The sequence below is a fragment of the Amphiura filiformis genome, chromosome 6 (assembly GCF_039555335.1).
Source record: "Amphiura filiformis chromosome 6, Afil_fr2py, whole genome shotgun sequence".
Classification (NCBI taxonomy): Eukaryota; Metazoa; Echinodermata; class Ophiuroidea; order Amphilepidida; family Amphiuridae; genus Amphiura; species Amphiura filiformis.
In genome coordinates this window covers 67,860,591-67,885,676 of record NC_092633.1, presented here as the reverse complement: position 1 = coordinate 67,885,676, position 25,086 = coordinate 67,860,591, and the positions used below count along the sequence as shown (strand labels likewise).

General features: G+C 36.4%; 1 protein-coding gene across 3 annotated transcripts in view; it reads left to right on the top strand.

Annotated features, from left to right (window-relative positions):
- Positions 1-25,086, top strand: part of LOC140155899 (glycerophosphodiester phosphodiesterase domain-containing protein 5-like) — a 62,777-nt gene that overhangs the window by 2,097 nt on the left and 35,594 nt on the right. For 2 of the 3 annotated variants that reach the window (XM_072178906.1, XM_072178904.1), the window contains exons 2-3: positions 17,088-17,535; positions 18,655-18,758. In XM_072178906.1, coding sequence (XP_072035007.1) covers positions 17,410-17,535; positions 18,655-18,758 — 230 coding nt within the window. In that variant the 5' untranslated portion in view covers positions 17,088-17,409. Of the gene's footprint in view, positions 1-13,566; positions 13,690-17,087; positions 17,536-18,654; positions 18,759-25,086 lie in introns of those variants that run through there. The other variant, XM_072178905.1, reaches the window with a different exon arrangement.

The following is a 25,086-nucleotide window of genomic DNA, read 5'->3' as shown; positions in this document are numbered from 1 at the left end:
TGCACTTATTCAGATGCACAAACCAAGGTGTACGAAGATGGTAATTGACTTTAATTGGCAAGATCCCATGGTCACTATATTCTGCGACTGCCCCTTACCATTGTGAGTTGAATCCTATCGAACTGATTTGGGGGCAAGTCAAAGGTGACGTTGCAACAAAAAACTCAACGCTTCAAGATGGTAGACGTTAAAAAGCACCTTGAAAATGCACTAGCAAATGTAACGCCTGAAAATTGGGCTAAAGCTGAGCAGCATGTCATCAAACTTGAAGAAGAAATGTACAATAATGAAGTCAGAATTGACACAACACTACCGGAGGACCAATTGAACAGCTTCAGATTCCAAATTGAAGTCGACGATAGCAGCAGCGAAGAGTCTGACTCGGACTCTGAAGATGACGATGCCTATGCCAGTGCACCAGAGTTCCCCGCTTGGAGTTTGAGTGAAGTGTAAACAGGTAAGTCAGATTATAATTTACAAATTGTCCTTACAATTACATGAAATTCAACATGCATGCACATGATCATCATAGGGTAGTGCGCTTGTACACAATGTTTTTCATGATTTACTTCATTGATTTTGAATAGTGCAAATCCTTGACCTGCTAACCAGTCGAGTGCGTGTCGCATAAATAATCCTACCTGCAAAAAGCAGTCATTTCTTCTGCACTGCAAGTGCAAGTTGAGCTGCTCACAAATACACAATATGCAATCGATCCAAGGTTTATCAAATCAGTTTGTTGTTTACTTTGTGACTTGCAAGTAAATACGCCGAGTGACACTTGCAAGTCACGAAGTAAACAACAAACAAAAAATCAACTCGACGAGGCATGTTTGAACTGCATTCTTGAGCTAGCTCACGCACTCAGCTCCGGTCAATTGCTTCGTTTTCTCGGATTTTACAGCATATCATAGCACATACACGTTATGATAGTAATCCCAATCATCATCGAGTGCTCATAGAAGCAGAAACATATAATATGATCCATGAATTGGTGCAAATCTTGTAAATGATCCATTAAATTTCGCCAATCGCGGTAAAATTATTTACATCTTCCACATGTCTCTGTACTGTACGCCAGCCGTATATCGGCCTGTATTTTAAAGTACGGCGATGTACGTGATGACCTCTGTCAACTAACCAATCACATAACGGCAGGGTTAAGGTCATCAATGATCGAGGTCACTGCGCGCAGTACAGTGTATATACGCTTAGTACGCTACATGGACGCAATAGAAGTGTTCCAGGTTGGCCAAGAAATACGTAATAAAACAGTAATAAAGGTTAATTCATGAATTAGGTAATTCTTGGCCAAGTTCGAACACTCCATGACTCGGAACGCTAGTGGTTCCACGTGCGCGATAAACGCTCAGTCGCTCACGCACGCACATAGTTATAGTAGGTATGCCAGGTACTACACCGTAACGTACCCCTGGCCAATTTTGTTCCTATTTTTGCATTTTTTCTCAAAAATTATAGCGTATTGGTGATAAGTACGATATGTATATTATAGGGGCAAGGACTACAACTACTGCACTGGAAATTTTATTTCAGCACAGACGACAGTTGTGGAGTTACAGTCAAAAATGAGGGAAAACCAATATTTGATCAATAAATCAATAACTACTTGCCTTGAGTTGCTGAATTTTCAGTGCAGTAGTTTAGTACAAGGAACTTATACGATGTCCTCATTCACAAACTCAACTGATACTATCTGTCCATCGTATAAGACTGTTACCATACGGCAGCGTGCTGAAGGAATATTACACAGTCAAGAATAGGCTCCGTCATATTTTAATTGGGATCCCTCACAGTCTCCCAAAACATCAAAACACCAAAAGCGATGCACATATACTTACTTAAGACTGTCTTTTATCACATTACGCACACAAAGTTTTGTCAACTTGTCTAGAAAGGTCAAATTTTGCCACATTTAATCGCTGTGCAATCCTATGAAAGTCCAACATCACATCGTCTAACATTGCGGACTGCGGACTTCACGCTGGTGCTACGTACATGGACAGGATGGACACTGCAGGATGCAAGTACCGGTATGTATGTTCTAGCTTGGCCAAGAATTGCTTAATTTACCTAGATACATACATGACATTTAAGGACTAGCCTGGATTATAGATGAGTTGACCTCAATGTTTATCAACAAAGGCAAGGCCAGGGATTGGTACATGTATATTGATATGCATGAGTGAACCTCGACCCCGCCCTGTGCAACCACTACACTGTTCAATAGCCTTATTGTGATGTGGCGGGAGTTTTAAAAACACTAGCCCTGAACAAAATATGATGCGCACGCAAAAGCCGCGCATACTGCCAGGGAAAAAACAATGGAAATTGTGATGATGCATGGCTCGTGCACATACTCTGCTCTGCCAGGCATTGACGTCAGAAGTCAACTCATCTAATATGTTTTCAATAAAATATTACATTCGCATGGACTGGAATGATTTTGCGGGCTCTTCATGTTTCTGGCGAGTAGATTTTCTGGAGCGATTTTCTGGAGCGATTGCCGAATAGGCATAGCCATAGGGTACAACTCTTCTAGTCTTATTACAAGACTGCCAACTATAAACCCTAAACTCCGTAAACGAGGATTGCTCAAGTTGCACCCTATTTGGTAATTGTACTGATTTTCTTGCAATATAAACTCAACCCAGAAAGTATCGAAACGATTATAGATGGTCAGATATATCGGGAACTGAAATATATAGCAAAAACTTATATAATGTATATAAAGCGCAACTTTCTCCTGCGCATTTTGATACCTCTTTTGTTGCTCTACGATATCATTTAGTCGAGTTATGGGCGCCTGAGTGGCTTCAAGTCAGATTTTAAAAGTTGCACTTAGCTCCTATTCAAGCCAAATGCGTTGTACTGTAACCAATAAATGACCATTGCCTTTGTCCGCCAAATTCAAATGAGTGTGTGTGATGGTGGGCACACCAAGTATTGAGATGTCAGCAGAAAGAGTTCATGAGATAAGTCAGAGATAAGTAAAGGGTAGCAAGTATTGAAGTTGGAAGTCGAAGGAGTAAAATAGAGTAAAGTTCATGGTTAAGTAAACAGAGCACATCTTTGTCTTGATTTTGTGTGTGTGTGTGTGTACACGACGAACGCATTTGGCTTGAATAGGAGCTAAGTGCAACTTTCAAAATCCGACCTGAAGCCACTCAAGCGCCCATAACTCGACCAAATGATATCGTAGAGCAACAAAAGAGGTATCAAAATACGCAGGAGAAAGCTGCGCTTTATATACATTAAATAAGTTTTTGCTATATATTTCATGGTCCGATATATCTGACCATCTATAATCGTTTTGATACTTTATTGGTTGAGTTTATATCATCCAATATCCTTAAATGTATATCTCCAGCATATCCAGTAGGTAGGTATATATACACTACATTCAATGTTGAAATGGTTCAGACCTCAGGGGGAATAGAATAGTAGTTTATTTGAACACACAGTGACATCAAAAGAAGAAAAATTTATACTTTTTGAATGAAGTTGATATCTCATCATTCGGTTCTTGAGATATGATTATGACAATTTAACAATATCCATACAACAAGTTAACGATTTCATAAATTCTGGGCATTTTCGTACACAGTACTAGCAAAAGGTGTATGAATGCTGATGGAGAAAAATAAAAACTGTACAATATCCCACAATGCATCCCTGTTTTGTCTGACAATGCATTTGTTTATTGGTAGCTTATTGTATGCAAGTTGATTGTTTTATTATTCCAGTTAGTGACGCAAATGCAGTTGCGTAGTAGTTGCATGTGCGTAAGAATCTTGTGCATGTTGGGCTCTTGTTCGCATGTATACACTGTGAGCGATTAAGATTTACGCGTGAGAAACAGTGCCACCAATTGTTTCCAATAATTAATGATGCTGGCTAACTGTTTTTATATTGATGTGTTTAGTTTTTCAAATTCTTGATATTATCTTATTGTATTGTTGTATTGAAAGTATAGGGAGTGGGGTGGGAGAATAGACTTTGATATGTGAGTTTTGTTGGTGTGAGGACTCTGATTGTGTTATAATTCAGGATGTGACTCTAGTGTCATGCAGAGTGGTGTGTGTGAGCAACTGTTGTGAGTGGTTATGTGCCCTTCCAGAGTGCTGTAAGTGGATTGTGCTGTGCAAATGTTGTGTGCTTGTGAGTAGTCTGGGTTGGATTTCTTGGGGTGGATTATTAACTTGTTTTGCTTTCGTATGGTTTGTGCTATAGGGTTTGCTGCAATATTTTGTTTATTTATTTTGTTGTTCACTTGCATTTTGTCATAATTCTCTATTGTGTATATTATATATGTCTTTTAATGTAAACTTTGCTGTAATTTAGCCTGCGGGCTACAATGCATTGTGTTAATAAACCATAAATGAATGAATGAATGAATGAATGAATGATGATCTGTGATTGTACATGTGGCATTGATGTCAGTGGGATTTTGCAGCAGGTCTCTTGTGCGATTTCGCGTACACCATACGTGGTTAGGATTTACGTGTGAAAAACGCCATCAATTGTTACTCGCAAAAACGCACACAAATTTGGCAAAATTGCGTATTTCTCATAATGTTCAATGGGATAAAAAAGAAACAATATTTGCAATGATTAAAATTATATCTGAAACATATTAAAAAAACCCAATAATTTCAATAAAATTAAATATGCTACCTCAAAATATAAATTATTTTCTTTATATATTTCATATGTTTGACAATATAATTGTATAATTCAAGCAATGCTAGAATTTCTTGTCTTCAATAAAATAATCTGTGATATGCACACACTTAATGTCGTGCGGGAATATGAGTTCCAGTAACTGTAATTCGATATCTTCATTTATCATTTTGACATTATTGGATACTGAGTTACTGGGTGCCATATTTAGATTTGTTTCGCATTTAAGCTTTTTGTGCACAATTACAGCTAGCCAACAACTTACAACTCTGATTTTTCTAAATCACTAAAATAACGCTGATAACATAGTCGCTAATGTAGTCCAATATGTATTGTGCACTGTGCAGATATATGGACGTCTCCATATGGGTCTTGAAAATGGTATAATAAGTTTATTCCCAACTTTTTCAAATTTAGGTTCACTTTGTTAACATGGGGCACTCTTCTTCGCCATTAATATGAATAAAGTGACGTCCAGTTGGGAGTGCGACAGCAGCAAATTTGCACAGAAAGTGCACCTGAAATGATTGTTTTTACAAGAAAAGGAACAATCAAATGAAATTCCATCTACAGTGTATCAAGGGTAGCGCTAGGCTGCATTTTGGGGTCCCGGACTCACCAAAATACAGTTTGGACCCCCTATTTTAAAATTTTCTGTAAGTTCAGGGGTCCCTGCAGACCCCCAGTTTTTCAATCTTGCGCTACCGCACACATAATATTTATGCTCCATTTGTGCAACTCTGGACCTACCAAACTCTACTAGGGACCCCTTACTTGTCCCTGCAGACTCTGGAGTGATTTGTTCTAGCGTTACCCCTGCAGCGTATCATGGTATGGAAGCCTTAAGGTTACACGAAGAAACGTATAAAAAGCGATAAAAGACGATAAAGTTGTTCTCTAAAACAGAGTTTTCTCAGTAATCAAATATCGCAGCAAGTGAAATGTTGGTGCATTGCATGTAGCTTAACATTTTTCTTGTGTGTTATATACAAATTTTAGAATAAATTGGAAAATCCTTCGCTTAAAGCCGTTTTTACGCACCATGCTCACAAGATCAAAAACACGCTCCATGACGCTTTTTTTCAAATGTGCGCTCCGTATAAAACCACGCCGAGTGATTGTGTTCTTCTTTTATGTATTGTACTACAAATCGATTAAAGAAATAATGTTGCCATGGGGAAGAACCAAATACAGTACCGATTAAATTTTAAAAGTCCGTTTTGGGGGAACATTTTCGAGAATCTTGCCTCGGAAAAACTGTTTTGTGAAATTATCGATATCTTGATTACGGGAATTTAATTTAGATATCTGAATACCTACATTATTTCTCAACATTCTGCCAATTACTATCCCATTTGATTTTCACTGCAAATTGAAGCTAGTATTCCAAAAAACGAGGTTTTCCTCCGTCAGTTCGTTCAAAATTTCAGCGCCGACATGCATGTTTATTCTAAGAGCCATTGTTTGGACGCGATTGTAATCACGTAATTGCATCAAATTATAGTTATATTTCCGCTTCGAGAACAAGCAATTGCGTAAGCTGATGTATAGCCGAGTGGATAGAGCGCTGGACTGGGAATCTTTTATGAAACATTTTTTGTGGGTTCGAGTCCCCCCCCCCCCTCCGTGTGGCTCAATTTTCTTTCTTTTTTTCTCTTTTCTCATTTATACTTCCTTCCTTTCCTCTTTTCTTTCTTTTTTCTTTCTTTCTTTCTTTCTTTCTTTCTTTCTTTTTCGTTCTTTTTTTTCTCTTTCTCTTTTCACTATTTCTTTATTCTTTCTTGCTCCTTTCTTTTTAGTTTTATTTGATTGATTCGCTGACTGCAGTGAATCGTGATTTTTCACTTTATATATAAATTCAGAAATTTGTAGGCCTGCTAAGTCTGTCTTGTTGAATATTCTTTCCAAATTCGATTTGCAAATAATTGCTTTTTGATATTGTTGTTGATGTTATTGTTGTACCCTATTACATTGTAATCAGTGGAATAGCAGGCTCATTGATTTATTTCATCAAAGATATCAAGGCTATAAATTCAAAATCAACACATTTTCCAGGGCGTAGCTTGAAAAGTGCCCCAATCAATTTTAAAATTTATAAAATCCTTATGAAAATTGCCGAAACGGCTTGTGCCCCCCGGTATCCGACCCGCATGCCGCCCTCATGACCCCCGACTCACGAGCTCCGGGCACGAGCTAAGCCAAGTTTCATGTCTTGATCGTGGATCGATATTCTATTGTAAGTAGGCCTACGTCCCGGTACGCTTGTTCATTTGCTGCATGACTGTTTCTGTTATGAACTTGCGCCCCTCTGGAATCAAGCGCATGAAAAACTCTCGGCTAACCTTAAAGGTACATGTGACCCCGGGAGGGGGAGGCACTCAGAATTATACTTGTAAGCAACCGCGTAAAAGAAAACACAGATTTAGGTTGGTTTTGGAAAAATGGGTGTTTTAAAGAACGATCCTCGTTTTGGGTAGTTTTTTTTTAAATTACCCAATTAATGGCCATTAGTGGTGACATATTTATCAAGTTATTCGGCACGAAAGATTGGTTTCCGAGCCATTTTACACACCAGATTAAAAAAAATTTGGAGCCAACTTCAACAGCGCCTTGAACAGCCGATCATCATTCATCACTGAATGGCACTCATACCGACACACGCAATATATCTCCTTGTTTAGGGGCAAATTTCAAGCCAGTTCCTCGCTTCGGGTAATTAGGGGAAAATTTCAAACCAATTCCTCGCTTAGGGCGTTTTTATTTGAGTAAAATCCTAGGGCTAGTTTTTTTCGACATCCTCGCAGGGTCATTTTTGAATGTCAATTCACGCGGATGCTTACAACTTTTATACATGTGTGGCCCCGGGTATGTGACCAGCTCCATCAAAACCTGGAACAAGTTGCCAGCCATGTTTTTGAGTTAAAGGCTGTTAAAGATGACATTCCCATAAAAAAAATGAAATTTTGGAATTCTTAATTTCATGGTATTTGACCTTGGGACCAAGTGGACTTTCAAATCTTTGAAAGTACTTATTAAAAAGAGGTTTATTTAATCAATAATTGACAGTTGAACTATGATAATCGCTTACATTCTAATATGATAATCCCTATTCAATCCTGTGTAAAGCAGAAAACTAATTAGCCCATTACTCAGATTAGCAATTGACCAAAAATACAAAGGTATCATTTACAAAATAATTTTGGTATCATTTTTAAAGCTTATTGTCCTGTGCTTACATTTTTATTCAAATTATGAAATGTCAAAAATGTGACTTGTTCCTGGATTTGTCAGAGCGTGTCACATAAAGTGATGATGTAAGCATTGCGTTTATAAATAGAAGTTATCCACTTTACTCATGCGTGACTTCTAACAAAAGGCGCTGATTCCCGTAGTATTCCTCATTCAAACCAATTCAATGCACGACCTCTGAGTTACCTTCATGACTTTTGCGGGCTATTTTGAAGCAGTCATGGTTGCACATGCAGGTACTTCTTTTGAAAGTCCTAAATAAGGTATAGCAGTCGCTGATAAGATATGCAACTTATAGAACAAGGATACGGTACCTCTATAACACATTTTGTGGGCCGATGAAAGTTGAAAAAATGAAACCTTACAAAACATGTCTATCCAGTGCTGTATGCTGACAGGCCAGTAAATGTTGGGATGTTTAAAGCAGTGTTCTTAGTCGGTTAATTAACCTCAATCTTACCGGTTAATTAACCGCATCTTATTTAACCGGTGGTAAAATAGGTTAATTATGAATTTTGAATGATTCTGATGCTTTTTTAGGTTTTAACATTTTAATATCACTTCAATGTTACACTGGAATTATTAAAAGTCTTCTTCTTCTTGTTCTCTAGTCCTAGAGTGTCATGCAGCACATCATAGATAGACCATATATAAATTATGCAGACTATAGGCCTATCATAGTCTATGAGGCATAAGTACATACGTACAAATCCATGGGGGTGGTTCTTTGAAAATTTTGTATGGGGATGTGCCACACAGACTTTTGGATGCTGACTTTCTCTATACGGTACCTACTCTTTGCTGTTATCAGTGTACCAATATTTCACAAAAAGCACCCAAATTTGCTCTAATTGGGTGCTTTTAGGGGCATTGGTCTCCACTGAAAACCTACCCATAGATAAGCATAGGGAAAATGTGCGATTTTGAGAGTAAAATATGCGCGCCAGTTTTCGAAAATGCATAATTTGCGGGTTTTTTTCAAAATGCATGATGAATTTTTTTATATCAAAAGACTTTTCCCATTAGGTCAACAGATAACGCAATTCAATGTTATTATAGTAAGGCGAATGTGGTAAATCTGTTGAAAACTACCTATCCAAGCACATTTTGTGGCCAAAATGTAGGTTCTAAAAGTCAAAACCTCAAGTGTTCCTTGTGCAATATTTTTCAAATTTTATGTCATATAATGGCCAATTCTCAAAATTGCAAATCTTGTGCAAAAAGTACTATTTTTGCCTGTTTTATCATACATGTATGGTTGTAAATTCAATGAAATATGACATTGCTAAAGAGCGCTTACAAATTGATATGACCCAAAATGGCAAAATGCACAGCGCTTTTTGCGCAACGAACTGTGGCACATCCCAGTAGGCCCTACACCTTCGACCATTGCAGAACGCCCCCTCACCCCCACCCGTTGTTCAAGTACCCAAAAATCAACATCGGAGTGTGCAGATTATACCATTTTTGCCCAGGATTGTTTCAACCAATAAATAAAAAGTTGATAAAATTAAAAAAGTGTGCGAGTCACAGACTTACAGTCATTTACATTGTGCAGCTGCGTCAATGAATGAATTCTTTTAAACAGGGTGAAAGTTTATATGAAAATAATTTTTTTATTTAAAAATTTTAAAATGGAATGTTTTAAAGCTAAAGGTGGACAAGCACACATCATCTGCTCATGTTAAATACTTGCACAATGTTCTTCAGTATGATGGCATATTGAATTCCGAGCTCGGATTTATATATTGTCCAATCATAATTAACCAATCTTACCGGTTAATTAACGTTAATTAACCGGTTAATTAACCACCGTTTTTAATTAACCGGTTAATTAAGAACACTGGTTTAAAGGATAGGTTTGGAGGTATGCTGGCAGCTCTAGTGCATACATGCAATGGTTAACACTGAAATGGAACCTTGCAAATATGTAAATTTTATTTTCATTTTTTGAGATAAAATAAAATAATAACATTGATTTTTAAAGCCAATTGAGCCAAATATTTGAAAAATTACCAGATATGTATTTTGGTAATTATACTATGTTACCTTCTGTTAAATAGTTAAATAAACTTGCCAATTAAAAGGGCATTTTGTGATCCACAGCCTCATCCCCCCACTTTTCTCAAAAAAAGTTGAGATTTTTATACCACTGGAAACTTCTGGCTACATAATATTTATGTACCAAAAATTTCTTGCAGATTAATTCGTTTAGCAAAAATATAGTCAAATTTGAATTTCGTTCTGGTTTTCCAGAACAAAATTACAACAGTGGCCTATGGAGCAGTGTAACACACATCATGCATAACTCGCAAACGCAAGATCGGAATCAACTGAAATTTTGGGAATACATTTTTTTCGTGGATATCTACTGAAAAATGTCATAAAAAGAGATTGTTATGATCACAAAATCCTCCTTTAAGTGCATTAACTGCCTTTGTTATTGCAATTATGAATGCACAGTACATGTAATATCTGATTGCTTTAAACAAGAATATTGATCAGTGTACTACTGCACTTTCTCTCATATGATAATCAATTTATAACATGCCTAGAGCAATTGGACCAAAATGTTTTGAACCACCATTTATAGCAGACCAGTAATGAGAGAGATACCAGCAATTAAATGTCCCTGCAATTGTTGTGTGTCCTAAACATGCTAAAGGAAAGGAAGATTTTGTGCAAATTTTCAAGAAAGAACTTATACTTATAGTGCTTGTCAAGTTACCAAATGCTAAAGGTCAGTGAATCCAAAATTAATTGTATTTAGTGAGTGCAGTATGAAGGTAAAGATGTTATTCAATAACTGCTATTGTATGGTTTTTCATAGAGTCAGTTGATTCAAAAAGATCAGATTCACAGAAGCATAAGAAGTGGGGTTTCATAATCATGTGGTATGTGTCTGAGGGTTGGGGGGGGGCACTTACCACAAATGACCATATGGGTATGCTCCCCCGGAAAGGCCCCCTTTTTGGATTTTGCAGCTCTGAAAGACCCCCTAAATTTGACCAAAATGGATCTCTGAAAGGTACTGATTTTGATCATTTCAGCTCTAAAAGACCCCTAAATTGTTCATTCCATACACTTCCAAAAACAACAATTGGCCTAGACTATTTTGTAGGAGGTAAATCTGTTTCATGTGCATCGGCCAATCTTGTTAAGAGCTGTTGGCGTACTGGTAAAAGGGGTCTTTTGGAGCTGCAAAAAAGGAAAAGGAGGTCCTTTGGAGCTGCAGACAGTCAAAATCAAGGTTCTTTCTTGGCTTTCTGGTTGAAAATCGTCTGACCAGAATTATCATTTCAAAAATAAATGGAATGTGCCTTAAATGATGATTGGCAAGCACCAGGCCTGTATGCAATGATTTATTTTGGGGGTTGCGGGACTTCAAATGAAAAGTACACATGTATGCATTTTTTTGTTTTGTCAAATGTGGTCGTAAACCCCCCAAATATTTTATTTTTTAAATGCCCCATCACCAAAAAGCGGACCTTTTGTTGATGTGTACCCTAAAGCGTACCCTATACGCCTGGCTCCAGCATTGGGAGTGTTGTATATATAGTACAATACAGATACAGATTTTGTCAATTTTGCTCCCAATTAGGACCTTTTTACTAGAAAAAATTGCAAAAAGTTGACCTTTTGTGGACTTGGGAGGGATCCTGCACACCGCCCCCACACACGCAAACACACTCAGTCTGGCAAGCACTACACTAAATAATTTATTGTATCCCGGATGGTCTTCAGATGGTGCTTATTTTAGATATTTAAATATTGGAAGGCAGCTATTCAAATTGGATTCACAATTTGATAGAACTGAGGGTCAAGTACAGCAAAAGGTGTCTCATTTCCAAATTGGAATTCACACAGGTCTGTACTCTGTATGAATTCATAATCAAGTCACCTGTGAAAAATACTTGCATGTTATATATAGGAAGCAATTTAAGACTTCTATGCTACTTAAATTTCACTCACCGGAACACTTTCACCGGGTAAACCGGCGTTTTCAGCGGATGTTATTGCTCTGAAGATTTGTTGTTGCTAGTGACTGATGTTTTTGGAACACCTCTGATGACGTCACAGATGTAATGTAATGTAGATGACGTCAAACTTGAAGATGTATCGCCCCTTGGTTCCGGGGTCAGGAGATTGTCCACATCTTCAAGTTTGACGTCACACTACCACATCTTCAAGTTTGACGTCATCTACATCTGTGACGTCATCGGAGGTGTTCCAATAACATCACTAGCAACAACAAATCTTCAGAGCAATAACATCTGCTGAAGACGCCAGACCCGGTGAAAGCGCTCCGGTGAGTGAAATTTGAGTAGCGTAGAAGTCTTAAATTGCTTCCTATTTAAGTTTACCGCTACGTATGAATATATTACAAATACTTGCATGTTGTTTAGTGATAACATTATATTCTGGGGTTACTTGAAAGTTGAATGAACATGATTGAATTGCTGCCCCAACACAAAAACCATTTTTTTAAAGTTTTGGATTTGGTTTCACAAATTTCTGTTATTCGTTTTCTGATATCATTGTTATTTTGAAGTAGTCTGTAATGCTTGTATCACTGTCAACCCTATTATTCTAGTCTTCAATGTCAGTCACTGAAAAGGAAAAATATTTTCATTTTCGGTTTTGTAAGTTACATAAATTTCTGACATGAAAACTTGAAGTGAGAATGTCGGTGTTCTGTGTTCATCAAGACAAAGTGTCGAAATTTTATGCAACACAAAGAATGGCATTCATTCAATTCATTTTGTGTGACAACATGCAATTGATAATTGCTTGGGATGTGTGGGATGTGGTGGTTGTGTGTGGTGGGTGTCTTTTTCCACCGATATTTCTTGCTTATTGAAAATGTCAAATGTGAAACACCATCTTTTTATATCAGGCTGTCATTTGAAAAATCATTGAGAATTTGTGGAAAAAAATCTTGTTTATAAGTTGTCAGCATTTATCATACGGGAAAAATGTAACCAACTATAAACATTTCTTGAGCTTGGATTAATTTAAATGCAAGATATTTCAATTCCCCTTTAAAAATTGTACATAGAATAATATGTGGTGCAAATGTGCAAGTCAAGTACATGTATGTCACCTCCATTGTAATGACATAAAAGTGCATTCTAAATACCTCTATTGAATCCCTTTCAGAATAATTGCCCAGAAGCATTTATAAGAGTGGTGAAATGCTGTAGAATGGCCATCTAATAAAGCTAGTGAATAAGACGCTGCTGTAATTGATTGCTTGGGCTGCAACTTCCTATTATTTTCATCATTCCCCCCATGCAAAGTCTTACTATTAATGTGTTTCATTCACAACAGAATGAATAAATGATTTTCAAAATGTTCATACTTGCATTGCATCTTCAGACAAATGGATCACCTATATTGTAATACAATCATTAAGGTTATAAAAGTGGATGGTGAAATGTTGAGTTGAATTTTTGAACCAAGCAAACATTTTATCAAGCCTCTAGCGAGTTAAAAATTGATGTCATGAAAATATGCATGTTAAGTACAGAGCAAACATATTGGAAGTACTACGGGGAAAACCAAATGCCAGCATGACATTCTAAAGCGTCCCTCTAGGCGACGATGCTTGTTTTCAGAGATGCAGGCCGAGTTTAGAGCTCTCATAATCCCATTTAGATAAAGAGTGTCTGTGAAGAATTCTAATTTGTTGCAGATAGATACAAGAGTTTAGGATGGATCCAAAGCTACTGTACTGAGGTAGGGTTGGTGTACATACAATATCATACATGTATGTGATGGAGGGGTTTTGGCAGGGAATTTGTGTGATTTGTCACATTTTTTGTACTCTGTCACTTAGACTAGAAATCACTACAGTTGGAACAAATTGTGTGTTTGTGCATCTTTGCATACATGTATACTTGTATTGAGGGTATGGGTGTACAATGTATATAATTAAACACCATCAATCAAAGATAGTAGGACACACACATGCAATCTTTCTGCATACAAAGTAATTGTGGATCTTGGACATAGATTGAAAATAGCATAAAAATGCATTCTAAAAAAATTCATGGTGAATCTTCACTCAGCATTGAAAAGCTTCAGTCTGCAGAAAAGCAAAATAAAACTCAAATACATTGTATTGCCATGATACAGCAATAAAGTCTCTTTTTGCCAGTGTGGTTATGTTGTGTTTGTGAAAAATGGCAAATTGCTGGAATTGAACTTGGAAGAGATGTTGGTGTTTACACATTTAATGTGTGTACATATGGGTGTGGAGGCGCTAGTCTTATAAGATTGTCTAGTCCGAAAATAAGGTGCGCTAGTCAAAACAAATGGTTCACTAGTCCGAAACATTAATAGAGTTCGCTAGTCCATGGTTTAGGGTTACGGATAGTGTACTAGAAAACTTTTTGTACAAGCGCACATTAGGACAAGTTAGAAAATAATTTCCTGCAAATATACATGATTAAAAATTGTTTTGTGCTAAATATTTAGCATTAACTGCTTCCCTTCCCATGAGTAAAATTCAATTGCTTATATTTGGCACTCGCATTCATACATGTATATTTTTTTCTAGGTTTAATACTTGGATCAATTTTGAAAGCCCTCACTTGTGATGATTTAGTTGTTCAATCATAGTAACTTCCACCTGGCGATGATACTAGTCATTATAACGCCATAATCCAACCTTAAGCTATGATATCTTGTTGTTTACTAGCTTTTCCTTCTATCCTTACAGAAATGAAAATCCAGTTTTTAAATGACTCAAGTTGAGGAAGTGAGCTGTGAAAGTGTAATGGGGATAATGGCCACTATATTTCAAAAGTAGTGCTTTCTATAAATATAAATTGCAATACTTTGCTTTAATTTCAATGATCATGGAATCAGCAGTACGAAACCCAGCTGTGCTAAGTTAGCGCTAGGTAAAAATCTGCTCAGGATATATAAGTCCTACATGTTTTTCAGTGACTGGGCTAAAGTAAAATTTTGTGGTACTGTGTACAGTCCAACCTCTTCATGGCCAGATAATTGAACAATCTGGGTAAGTGAATTGTATGTGTAAACTCTGCTTTGGAATGTTTGGGAAGTGCTAAAAGTGGGAAAAGAAAATACAATGAAGATTTCATTTTATTGCTAAATGCAATGTTTAAATGCATAAATGCATGAAATGTAGAGTGTCAAAACATTAAAAATGTGTTATTCTATGAAATTTACCTAACTGGATAACAGAGTGAGCTGTAGAAAAGAGGTGAAATATTTTGTGGCATTGAAATACATGTATGCAGATGTGCTATACTATTATTGTGGTTTCACAAAATGATTTATTTGTGTCTTTTGTGAGTTTACTTTCATCTACATTTTAAAACTTTATGAATGTTTAGATTGGAATGGTGTCCTTTCAACTAGATAACAGTATGTTCTAATTTAGAGTTCATTTTGGTTATTTCTGTATTAGAAAGTAATTATGGAAGTTTTGTTTTGATTATTCTATATCATTTATAAAGTATTGCATATTTTGTAATTAAGTGCAGGGCCTTCTTGGAGATAAAGAGGTTAGCTGGAATAAATAAATAAATACAGAAACAATACATTTCGCAAAAATTTCAAATCTGTTTTTCTCTAAATACACAATTTGCAAATGCGTCGCTATATGATCCGTCCGATGAGTTGATGATGTCTAGTTAAGAATTCATCACATGTGAGGGATTTGAAATGCATCACTTAACTTGAGTGGGAAGGGTGCTTACAAGTTACTAGGTTACCATGGTATGTAAATAATGCAAATAAATTTAACTTGGATATCATTCAACAAAGGTCAACAACTATTTGTTTATGGATGTTGTTTGTAAACAGAATATCAGACACATCCAAATTATTCAATGTTCTTTATGATGTGCAGACACTCATTGACTTAGATAACAAACCAAAATATTGATGAAGTCCTATGAATAAAAATAGTTTTGTTTGGGGGTTTAAATATGTTGTTTCTTGGTCTAATCAGGGAAGTGAGAGTATAAAACATCAATGTTACTTAAAACTATGAACACAATGAAACGAAACTGTTTATAGTCCTGACTTCATCAACCGTTTGGTTCCCTTGCTTAGTAATCCTGGTAATGTGAGAGATTTATACAGTGATGACCTATAGAGATACATGCGCTATTCCAATTGAAATCCATACACCCTCTATGTAAGACAGGACCTGAATCTTCCATACAGGGAGTGTGAAAATCAAATGCGGTTACCTGAATGGGTGACTCCATTTGAAATCTACACCCCCTGTTTGAGAGCTTAAGGTCATGTCTTCCTTAAAGGGGGTGTGTGGATTTCAACAGGAATAGCCCAATATTAGTCTAGGTAGAGAGGCTATCCTTCCTAATAATGTTACTGAATTAATCTTGTAGAAGTCATGCTGTCAGTATAACTGAATGAAATGACGTCTTCTATATCTGTGCGTATTTAGATCCTGATGAAAGTGCCTGCCAGTAGTACTTTTAATAGTAAGGTGCGGATGTGTTTTCATACACTGTACATTGAAAATGGTCTATGGTTTTTAAATTTTAAATGATTAATGCTGTAAATTTCTTGTCATTAAAATCACTCAAATGTTGATAGTCACAGTGTATAAATATTTTCACATATTTCTTGTATTCGTACTCCACAAAATTATGATATATCTTGCTGTCATAGGGCCTAACAAAAATAATGTTTTGTTTCCTGTAACCCCTAAAAAATTGTACGTTCGGTACATCCCTTTTGTTTCTTGAGTGTAATAAACCATTTACAAAGTATAGTAAAACTTCTAGTTCCTATTATTTCCATATGAGATAATGATTTATGTACCTATTTACATATATTAATACCAGCAAAAATATTCAGACCGCTTTTATTTTTTCACGGCTTATTATTTTTTGTTATCTAGAACAGATACAAAAATTTGTCCACAAAATAAACCTTTTTCCTACCTTAGTCTGATCCTCTTTCTTGCAGCATGCATGTTACAGGACACAAAACATTATTTTTGTTTGGCTTAGTGTATCCTTTCCAAATTTCCAATTTTTTTTAAATATCATGGATGGTTTGGATTTCCAATATTTACTCCCCAATTTGATCACAGCTATTTTCTTCATTTGTTTACTTTTTGTTTACAGGTGCAGGCATCACTACTCAAGACCATGCTAAAACATGTGGAGTAGCTACATAGAGTTTGACATTGGATAGATACCACCTGTATGTGTTACAAGTAATAGTTGGATTTAACCACAAACCGTCATCCATGTTCAAGAACTTCCAGCCATATAAGTAGAAGGAAAAGCAATACCATGAATTTTATGCAATGAAGCTGCATCTGCAAATCACTTGTCAGATTTTTGATAACTGCATTCAAACATGTAAAGAGAAATAACAGTGTACATTGTAAATAACAAGCTCTATTAATTTTGGAGGCGTAGAGAGAAAGAGGGAAAATTCAAAATGGTGTCCCATGTGAGACTTGAAAACCAACAAAATTACAGACAGCAAGTATGCTTGTCTTGTATGACAGGATTGTATGGTTGCCGTTGGAAACGATATAGAAGATCAACAGAACCAACAACAGTGGTAAGTAAGACTATCAACATCCAGCAAGAGAAGAAGACCTTGTCTTGAAACTTAACAATGCTTTCAAATTTGGTTATGCAAGATAATGACATGGGTGTGCCTTCAAAAGCAACTGTTTTTGGGTGTATGAGCATAAGAGATACAAGAGAATTATATGAGAATTTCCCCAAGTCCATAAATCTTGTGTTGAAAGTTGAAAGTTACCAGATACATGTAGTGCTTTAAGATGACCTGAAAGTACTTGCCAGATAGGACTTGGCAGTGATATCAATAACAGTTGCAGGAAAACTAGTAAGTAAAATATATACAAGTGTACATCAGTGCTATCTCTAGCCAGATGGCTTAATTGGATCAGTTTCAGTGGTTCACAGAACTGACTCACAGCAATTCAATTTGCACTGGCAGATATTTTTAATATTTTTGCTGTGTTCAAGCAGGTAGATTTGTTACATGTAATAAGGCATGCCTTTATGAATACATGTATGTAAAACTAAAAAGGTTTTTCAAGGTCATATATAGGGGTGGGTGACTAATGAGTGGGTGAGGGTAAAATGTGTTGCTATGTGAGAATCCTCTCACATTCACAGACTAGGCAGGTGTTTACAGGTGCTATTCCCAATACACATTAGGCACTAGAATTGAAAGAAAACTTGGATCAATTAACTGTATAATGTCACCTGATCAAATCCACTCAGGACAAAGTTGGAAATTTTGAAATTGAGTTACTCCCATTACTAACTTGCTCAAAATTGTACTCTCTCACATACACCCCTCACACGTACCCACTTACCACCACCCTTCCCCTACACATCCGATACCCCCCTACACACCCAATACCTCCCTACACACCATGACAAATAGCGGCCGGCAAACAGGGACAGCAGAAGATAACACAGACTGTTTGAGTTGTTACACCACATGCAGACTGACCCTACACCCATACTGCGGACATTGTTTATATCAATTTGTAAATCCATGCTATTTTCGGTCCATCAACATGGGCAAACTGATGTCCGCGGTACTATATATGTCCACTGTTTCACTGTGATTTCTTGTGTGGTCCTTGATTGCCCCAGTCTTTACAATGGAAGATTAAGAAGCAATATCTTGTTATTTCAGATTGAGAAGACGTTCCTACTGATAACCATCATAGCATTTGCATTTATGGCTATGTGGTTGTATTATTGGATTATTGCAGAGAACAGTGCAGATGATTTCAACTGGTAAGTGTATGACACTATGAACCACAATGGCCTCATCCTAATGGCAAAGTCCAATAACCTCAATTAAACGATCATAGTGCAAAATGTGACCTGAAGTTGCAGAGTATGAGTTTTGTACCCAAATTTTCAAAGGTCATTTAATGAATGTACAAATGTATTGGGGTTAAAGAACTGTGCACTAATATAGATGAGAATGTTTTGGATCTTAGTGTGAGAACCATGCATTATGACAAGCAGTACCCAACATGATTAGGTCAGGCATTATGTCAGGGATTCCTCCTTCAGACACATTGTTTTATTCCCAAACTTAAAGATTTGTTTTCGATCAGGTGTATTTTTGACAATTTCATTACATGAAATACAAACTTTATCTTGGCATGTGAAGTTTTTTTTGTCAACAACAACCGGTAATGGGAAGATGTTTCTCCTTTAGCTGATGTATATATGATTGCATTTGATCATGTACAATGCATCTAATGTATTGCAACACACCAGAGTGTGTATGGATGAGAGAACTCATAAATATCACAAGCAATCTTACAGAAATTTGCAGACACCTCAAATCTTTCTTTCTGTTACAGTTCATCTCACAAATTGATAGTTTAATTATCATTCTGACTAGGTCACAAAAGCTTGTATATTGAGCATCTATGTATAATGTTATAGATTTTTCAAATTTTGTCAGACCTTTTTAAGTTTGTTGTGAATCACAATCAACATAAGCTGGTTCAGAGGAGGGGTAAATAAAATTTTACGTTGTGCTTGACCAACCTGTGTTCCCAGAAAGAAGAAATAACACACACCCAAATCTTTCTGAATTGGTTTTTTTTTAAGAAAGAGAAGTTGAGAAATACAATCAATTTAGTGGTTTTTTTTAACAAAGTACATGAATTTGCTGTCAGAACAACAGGACAACCTGTATATTTTATGGCCTTTTAGCTGGTGGAGTATCACAATATGAACAAGGTATCCTTTAATAGTATACAGCAATTATATTTACCCAAGACAAATGAGTCTTCTAAAGTATGCATTAAGATTAATGCTGTTTTATAAGACCCTCTTTATGCACGTTAATTGCATGCACTCGACTCAATATTACGCAGGTCTATATCGCACAATGTGTTGTGTGTGAAATTGGATCAGGCATGCATACCACTTTGACTGCTTGAAATATATTGCATAGCTAGTGAAGCGATGATACTGAGTTTGTACTGGCAATTAGAGAACTACTTAATGCAGGGCAAAAGCATTGATTTGATAAGGTCCCATTTCTTATGGGACATTGGTTCCTTCTAGCTTTATATTTCTACATGGTTCTAAGATGTGCATAATGGAACAATGCATTCTCAAAGAGTCTACATATATCCATCAAATAATTGTTTCTAGGGAGTTTTAAATTGGATTAGTTTTGTTTTCTTGGGAATGCAGCCAGGGTAAGAGGCTGCTCTGCGAAGTAAAGGAATCAATGTCTTCACCAGGATGTTGAACAATGTTATTGGTTCAGCTCTGTATTTCATTTCCCCCTCCCCATATTGGGAGACTATGTAATCAATACTACCTCAGTGAAATAAAGATAGGGAAACAAGAAAGTTAGTAGCGAGATGAGCTATTGTATTAGGTTAGGCCAATATACCATTTAATACCATTTATTAACTCTACAACTGAAATTGTGACACAAAGTGATAGTTCAAAACTTGATCCAGGAAGGGTTGACCAAAAAAAATGTGAAAAGGGATGTTTTTTGTGAAAGAATGTGGAATGCATGGTTCACATTTAGGGGTGTTTAACCGGGGTGTTTAAACATTGATTTTTAAGAAGGATGGGTGTTTCTTCCAAGCTAGTTGCATTTAAGTATGTCGTAAAGGGTCTTGGTTCAAGCTTGTTTTTTCCGCAGGCGGATATAATACGGAATTTGCTGGGGATAAAATATAATTATTTGACACATAATTGTGACTGTGGAAATTGTTTTTGTGTTTGGTAGCTTTATGTATAACAAGATTGACTTATGTAAAATTGTTGTTGTATATGTGTTGAGTTTGTGTACGATAATTTGGAAAAAAACATTCATTTTAATATACTGTTTTTAGAAACACACTTTCTCTGGCCTCTTCACTGAGCTAGACGCATGCGTGGTGTCAATTTTGTATAGAATTGGGCTCATTTGCATATGCATAAGTTCGTTGATAAGGCTTAGTGATAGTAGAGTTCCAGTAAAATGAAGTTGCACGATTGCGTTTGATGATATAATGCGTATATATTTAAACTGTTGAAGCATTTGTTTTTGGCAATGTCCAGGCATGTCGCAAATGGCAAATATTGTATTACGTGTAATAATATGTCCTAGTGTATTGTATTTGTTCGAAAAGTTTAGCCCTTAATTTACTTCGCGCAAGGCATAGTTAAAGTTGGATAAATTAATTCACGATAAAGGTAGGGATAGAGATATGACGTCATCGAAAAGAGATTTGTTTTAGATTGAGAAATAATGCATGTCAAGTAAAATTTCCGCTGACATTTTTATTTTACTGTTGTATTCATTGTTGTCAATGAAAGTGACAGTAGAATTTCGAAAATAACCGTGTATTTATGACGAATTTATGTCATGGGACTATTTGTTATGGTTTTAATGCGGAGGGACATGGAGCTATAGAGGTCAGTAAACGTGAAATGGTCAAAGTCACGTGGACAGGCACATGGAGTTGCAGACACGTGCAATAAATTATGCATGTCAAGTAATAATAATTGTGGGACATGTTAAATTGTTTTATTGTTTTATTGTCGTATACAATTGTTGTATAGGTCTACTGAAGCTGACAATCAATTCAAAGAAGATAATGAAGAATGATGAGGAAATGTTTGTCATGGGACTATATTTTGCTTTAACGGGACATTAAGTTAACGTTCAGATAAAGTGAAACGGTCAGCATGGATGACACGTGAATTGAAAAAGTCTTTGTCTCCGGTTGTTTATTGCGAGTTATCGGCATGGTTCCGGGTTTGGAGTAAACTTATTTTCTCGTTTTATACACAACGTGTGATCACTGTGATGTAAGCGGAACCAGCGAATAACGGCTGGCGTAACATTTTGTGATGGGGTTAAAGGAGTAGTGGGGTTAATATAGAAGGTTACCATGCGAAATGACTTGACCAGGTCAGCACGTCAGTGCATACTGCGAGTTTGTTATCAAGATTTTTTTTGAACCCAAGCTCAAGTGCACTAATTGCTTCTTGTAGCATCACCAAGGTAAACATTCGCATGGCCTTGTAAGTTGTGCATGTTCTCTCACACAGTGGACTTGACATGTACGTTCTCTGTATGCTGCTTTCAGCATAATTATAGACCTTTACAGGGTCTATATGCTTTCAGTTGACAAAAATCTATTACTGTACTTAGTATGCGCATCGCCTATTTCTATTACCAGTGCACACATGATTTATAAAGCGCGTTCATCTATGTGAACTGTTAGTATTATGTTAGTATTTAATATAGTTTCAAATATTTTACAAACCTGTTACTCAGATAAAAAGTATCATAACTCCAAAAATGCTGTTTTAAAGAAAACTAAAAACCACATTCTTGTGATTCCATTGAAATTAAGTTATGTGTAGTACTGCTTTAAAAGCAACCCTTTGAACCCAATACAAAGTCTGTGAAATTCCAGAAGTTACGTGAGGCCTATTAAATATGTCACAATCTGATCATGCAGAACAAAGGAAGCATTTTTCACAATTCATTTCCCGGAGGGGGGGCACTCCTATTGTCGCCTGTACACCATCCGCGATAATCAACTTTTGAAAGCACCCTAAACAAGGATTTAACCCTTGGCAAAAACGACACCCTAAACAGGTAACACGCGCCTGTTTCACACCCTAAACAGGGATTCCTTGTATCAAATTTCATACCCTAAATTTCATTTCAGCGTATTAGCAATTGCAATTTTGCTACCTTTTCCCCAATTTTTCATGTTTATTACACCCTAAACACGAAAGCAGCGTGTCGCGCCTACCCACAAAAAAAGTACCTGTTTTACGCGTTTTTATTTATTGCGGATGGTGTACATGCCACAATGGGCGTGACCCCTACCGGGCAACCGCCATACTTCAATATGCTTGGTTCTAGAGTTCTGATGATTTGTATATGCCCCTACACCATATTTTTGCCTTGATCTCAATTACAAATTTGGCGGCTTGGGCCCTAAGCCAGATATCACACATTGTTACAAAACATTCCAGCAACCTGTTATTTCAATTACTTGTCTTTATATGAATATACTAAACCTTTCAATTAATATTAATTAACAACATTAACAACATTGAAGACAAACCTGCAGTGACAAAATCATTAAACGGAGACGAATATAACTATTCGTCTCAGATGTGATATGTTTTCATTCAAAGATTATTTATTCTATACTTCTCTTAAGTTAAGTGCTTTCAGTGATCCCAGCGAAAGTACAAAGAAATTTTGTCTTAAATACATAGCCGCTTTCAGCTGAATTACTATGTTAGCACATCTATGACAATGCAAAGGTACCAAAATCTGAATTTTGATGACTCACGATACGATCGTCCAAATGAGCAAATCGCCGAATGGGCTTTAAAACCTGTTACTTTTAAATCAGTGGCTCCGGAACCGAGGCAAATCCATCATGTTTCCTTTAATCACTGCGTTGTCTTTTTTAAAGACATTTCTTGTTAGAGGGTTAAATTTGGTGAGAAATTGCACTCTAAATTCTTGATTAGCAACGGTTTACTGTAAAAAGACCAAAACTTGTATAATTAATACAGAGTATTTTGAAAACAGTTGGTCATTATTGACTCCAGGAAGGTAAGAGCATAGTGCGTTGACTGAAACCTGGTTGTGTTGTAACATGATCTTTTGAATAATAGTTTACCTGATTTTTCTCATCATTATTTTATAAAATTATACTAAAAAACAGACAAAAAACGAATAATGTAAGAACAGCGTAAATTTGCACTTTTTTCCTCATTCAGTAATTTCATGTGTTATTTTTTAATTCAAGTCAAGTTTTATTCACTATCACCTAGGTACTCTAGGTCCACTATACCCAACTGGTCAATGTTCTGTCTCTTCTACACATCATCATCAGCTGATTGTCTCGAGACAGCAGGAAAACACACAACGCAAAAATTAGACTCCGTATTGTCCCACGATCATGAGGACCCTTTAATACATGCAAAATATTTATAACAATTCCACATTTTCATAAGACTATATTGAAATTATTAACAATCGATTTCATATAAATTAATACAAATATATCAATTGAAATCAATAATTGAGCAAGCATTTTTAATTATTTATCTTCATATAAAATAAATAAATACAAGAATTATTGGAAAAATGTGTACAAGTCAACCATACAAGACACAAAAGTTGACTTCTGTATCACATTTAACCAAATTTCCTCTTTAGCAAAACGGATACATCTTTGGATGAAACAGAGGATTGGATTGGAAACAACATTTTATACCCGCAATTAAATAATTAGAAATCTCCAAAAGAAGAAATAATGCCAGCAATTAAAATTTTGTATCCAACCAGAGCCGGTATTTACATATACACTATTAATGATATATAGATATTATTAAAACCACTGATACTTATAGTCAATTAACTAAAGATACTCCAAACAAGCAATTATTAGCTACATAAAGCCTTCAATCACGCTCTGTAAAACGCGGTAGAAAGTGGAGACAATCTACTGACGAGATTCTTCAGGTTTTGAAGAAACTCCATAGGCCACTATAAAACGCGGTAGAAAGTGGAGACAATCTACTGACGAGATTCTTCAGGTTTCAAGAAACTCCGTAACACATTCAAACACCATAAAACGCAGTAGAAAGTGGAGACAATCTACCGACGAGATTCTTCAGGTTTCGAAGAAACTCCGTAACACATTCAAACACCATAAACAGGGGTAGCGCTAGAACTAAACACTCGAGTGTCCGCTGGGACCCCTGAACTTGCAGAAAATTAAAAAGTAGGGGGTCCGAGTCGAGTTTGGCGAGTCCCAGGTGCACAAATGCAGCATAAATAGTATGTCTGCAATAGCGCTAGATTGAAAAACTGGGGGTCTGCAGGGACCCCTGAACTTGCAGAAAATTTAAAAACAGGGGGTCCGAACTCTATTTTGGTGGGTCCGGGACCCCAAAAAGCAACTTAGCGCTACCCCTGACCATAAAACGCAGTAGAAAGTGGAGACAATCTACAGACGAGATTCTTCAGGTTTTGAAGAAAATCCTTAACACATCCAGGCACCATTAAACGCAGTAGAAAGTGGAGACAATCTACCGACGAGATTCT